We start from the raw sequence: 3,075 nt of genomic DNA on the forward strand, positions 1-3,075 counted from the left end.
AGTAAGCAAGAGCTCAGTTTCCCTTCAGGGCACAGAGGCTGTTTGTGTTCACAGAACGTGAGAACTATGTGACAGTCAGAGAGAAAATAGGGAATTAGTGCAGCAAGAAAATCAAATGGACCCAGAAACCTTCACTTGCTCGATCTGTTTGGATCTACTGAAGGATCCGGTGACTATTCCCTGTGGACACAGCTACTGCATGAACTGTATTACAAAACTCTGGAATGGAGAGGAGGTAAAGAAAATCCAAAGCTGTCCTCAATGTAGGCAGATCTTTACAGTAAGGCCCGTGCTGGTGAAAAATACCATTTTAGCAAATTTAGTGGAGGAGCTGAAGAAGACTGGACTCCAAGCTGCTCCTGCTGATCACTGCTATGCTGGACCTGAAGATGTGGCCTGTGGTCTCTGTATTGGAAGAAAACTGAAAGCCCGCAAATCCTGTTTAATCTGTCTGACTTCTTACTGTGAGAAACACCTTCAGACTCATTATTATTCACCTACATTAAAGAAACACAAACTGGTGGAGCCCTCCAAGAAGCTCCAGGAGAACATCTGCTCTTGTCATGATGAGGTGATGAAGATGTTCTGCCGTACTGATCAGCAGAGTATCTGTTATCTCTGCCCTGTGGATGAACATAAAGGCCACGACACAGTCTCAGCTGCAGCAGAAAGGACTGAGAGGCAGAGAGAGCTGGAGGTGAGTCGACAAAACATCCAGCAGAGAATCCAGGACAGAGAGAAAGATGTGAAGCTGCTTCAACAGGAGGTGGAGGCCATCAATCAGTCTGCTGATCAAACAGTGGAGCACAGTGAGAAGATCTTCACTGAGCTGATCCATCTCATCCAGAAAAGAAGCTCTGATGTGAAGCAGCAGATCAGATCCCAGCAGGAAACTGAAGTGAGTCGAGTCAAAGAGCTTGAGGAGAAGCTGGAGCAGGAGATCACTGAGCTGAAGAGGAAAGATGCTGAGCTGAAGCAGCTCTCACACACAGAGGATCACATCCAGTTTCTACACAACTACCCCTCACTGTCAGCACTCAGTGAGTCTACAGACTCATCCAGCATCAATATCCGTCCTCTGAGCTACTTTGAGGATGTGACAGCAGCTGTGTCAGAGGTCAGAGATAAACTACAGGACATTCTGAGAGAGGAATGGACAAACATCTCACTGACAGTCACTGAAGTGGATGTTTTACTGTCAGATCCACAAGCAGAGCCAAAGACCAGAGCGGAATTTTTAAAATATTCATGTGAAATCACACTGGATCCAAACACAGCAAACACATATCTGTTATTATCAGAGGAGAACAGAAAAGCAATATCCACAAAGAAACAGTCTTATTCTGATCATCCAGACAGATTCACTGGATGGTGGCAGGTCCTGAGTAGACAAAGTTTGACTGGACGTTGTTACTGGGAGGTGGAGTGGAGAGGTGGAGGAATTATTGTAGCAGTTGCGTACAAGAATATCAGCAGAGCAGAAACTGGATGTTGGTTTGGACATAATGACAAATCTTGGGCATTAGATTGTTTGAAAAATAGTTATACATTTTGGCACAACAACATCCAAACTCGTGTCTCAGGTCCTCGTTCCTCCAGAGTAGGAGTGTACCTGGATCACAGAGCAGGTATTTTGTCCTTCTACAGCGTCTCTGAAACCGTGACTCTCCTCCACAGAGTCCAGACCACATTCACTCAGCCGCTCTATGCTGGACTCTGGCTTTGTTATTCTTATGGGGACATTGCTGAGTTTGTTAAACTGAAATAGACTGAATCTTTTCATACTGTTGTGGGTTTAAAACAGAATTTTAGTTTCCATTTCTTTTTGTTTCCATCATTATTCTGGCATTCTGTAATGCACAGAAATCAGTTACACATTACAGGTTTTACCTTGACATGTTCTAAATGTCCTCTTGATGTTTTTGAGGTCTTGTTAGATTGAGCTCTTTACTGTGTCTGTTTGGCCATAAAAAGAATCACTGCTTGTGATTCCTGTGAAGAAACTGATTTTACAAATCTTTAAATGTATCTTTGCTGATGTTGCTGAAGATGCTGAAAGCTCAGTGAATTTTTTATTTAATGTTTTTCTAAAGGTTAATTTTAAAATTGATGCGCAACACAAGAGGGCGCCTTCATCCTGCTAACAGGGATGTAGAGGAGGTTAAAACACCTCAGCTCAGTTTGTCCACTTTTTTAAGATTCTGCCATGTTTTTAGCCTGATAAAACCCTTTATGCGTCGATTGTATTGCAAATCATGGTAAAAAGAATCAAATTGTCATTAGCTATTGAATTTGGAGCTGTATCATGTAATATTATAGAAACATTTCCTTCAAAAACAGAATATTTACTAACTGACCTTTTTCCATGGGCTCTTGTCTTCCTCATCTTACTGCCATGTTGAAACCAAACTCCAGAAGATGTACTACAAATTGTGCATCTTCACCACAACAGCTTTCTACTGTTTAGTTTCATACCCACTAAATAAGAACCAAAAATATAATATAATCAATATGAAAGTATGAATTTTTATGTACCCCTTAAAAGAAAATAAATCTTATTTTCTTGTTTCTTCTTGGTCATAATCCTGGATCCTGACGGGTTTTGAGGTTTTGATGTTTTTGGACTTCTAGTGTATCCCTGTTCACTCTACCCTCTGCTAAACACCCCTCCCAAGAGGTTTTGGCCTCCAGTCAAAGGAATATTGTAATAAAGCATATTTCACCCAGAAGTGGGGTTTTAATTTATTCAATCATAAAATAAATGTCTGTATGCCAAATGCTCAGGAAGAACAAGGAAGTCCACAACCCCAAGCGAGGTAACACAGAATCATTGCCATTTCTATAGCCAGACCAATCCCGAATCATCTCCCAAATGCCTGTTCTGAGCAAAAACCCTGTATGTTATCGAGGCTGACTTCACACGAGGAGGACTGGCAACCTTTCCTTAAGATTAGTGAGCAAACTAGACACAGTACCTATAAACTTTTAAAAAAGAAGAAGATGAACCTTGTGGCTCACCACTAACCTGAAGTTGAGTATCATCCTACTTTTCCCTTCTGACTCCTCTATGGTCAT

General features: G+C 41.6%; 1 protein-coding gene across 1 annotated transcript; it reads left to right on the plus strand.

Annotated features, from left to right (window-relative positions):
• LOC109195566 (tripartite motif-containing protein 16-like) lies at nt 1–2,800 on the plus strand. The gene has a single exon (XM_019347792.1). It carries the CDS (start codon nt 116–118, stop codon nt 1,766–1,768), a length of 1,653 nt encoding a protein of 550 aa, XP_019203337.1. The 5' UTR covers nt 1–115; the 3' UTR covers nt 1,769–2,800.
• Nucleotides 2,801–3,075: the final 275 nt, after the last annotated feature.

This window comes from Oreochromis niloticus, linkage group LG18 (assembly GCF_001858045.2).
Source record: "Oreochromis niloticus isolate F11D_XX linkage group LG18, O_niloticus_UMD_NMBU, whole genome shotgun sequence".
Classification (NCBI taxonomy): domain Eukaryota; kingdom Metazoa; phylum Chordata; class Actinopteri; order Cichliformes; family Cichlidae; genus Oreochromis; species Oreochromis niloticus.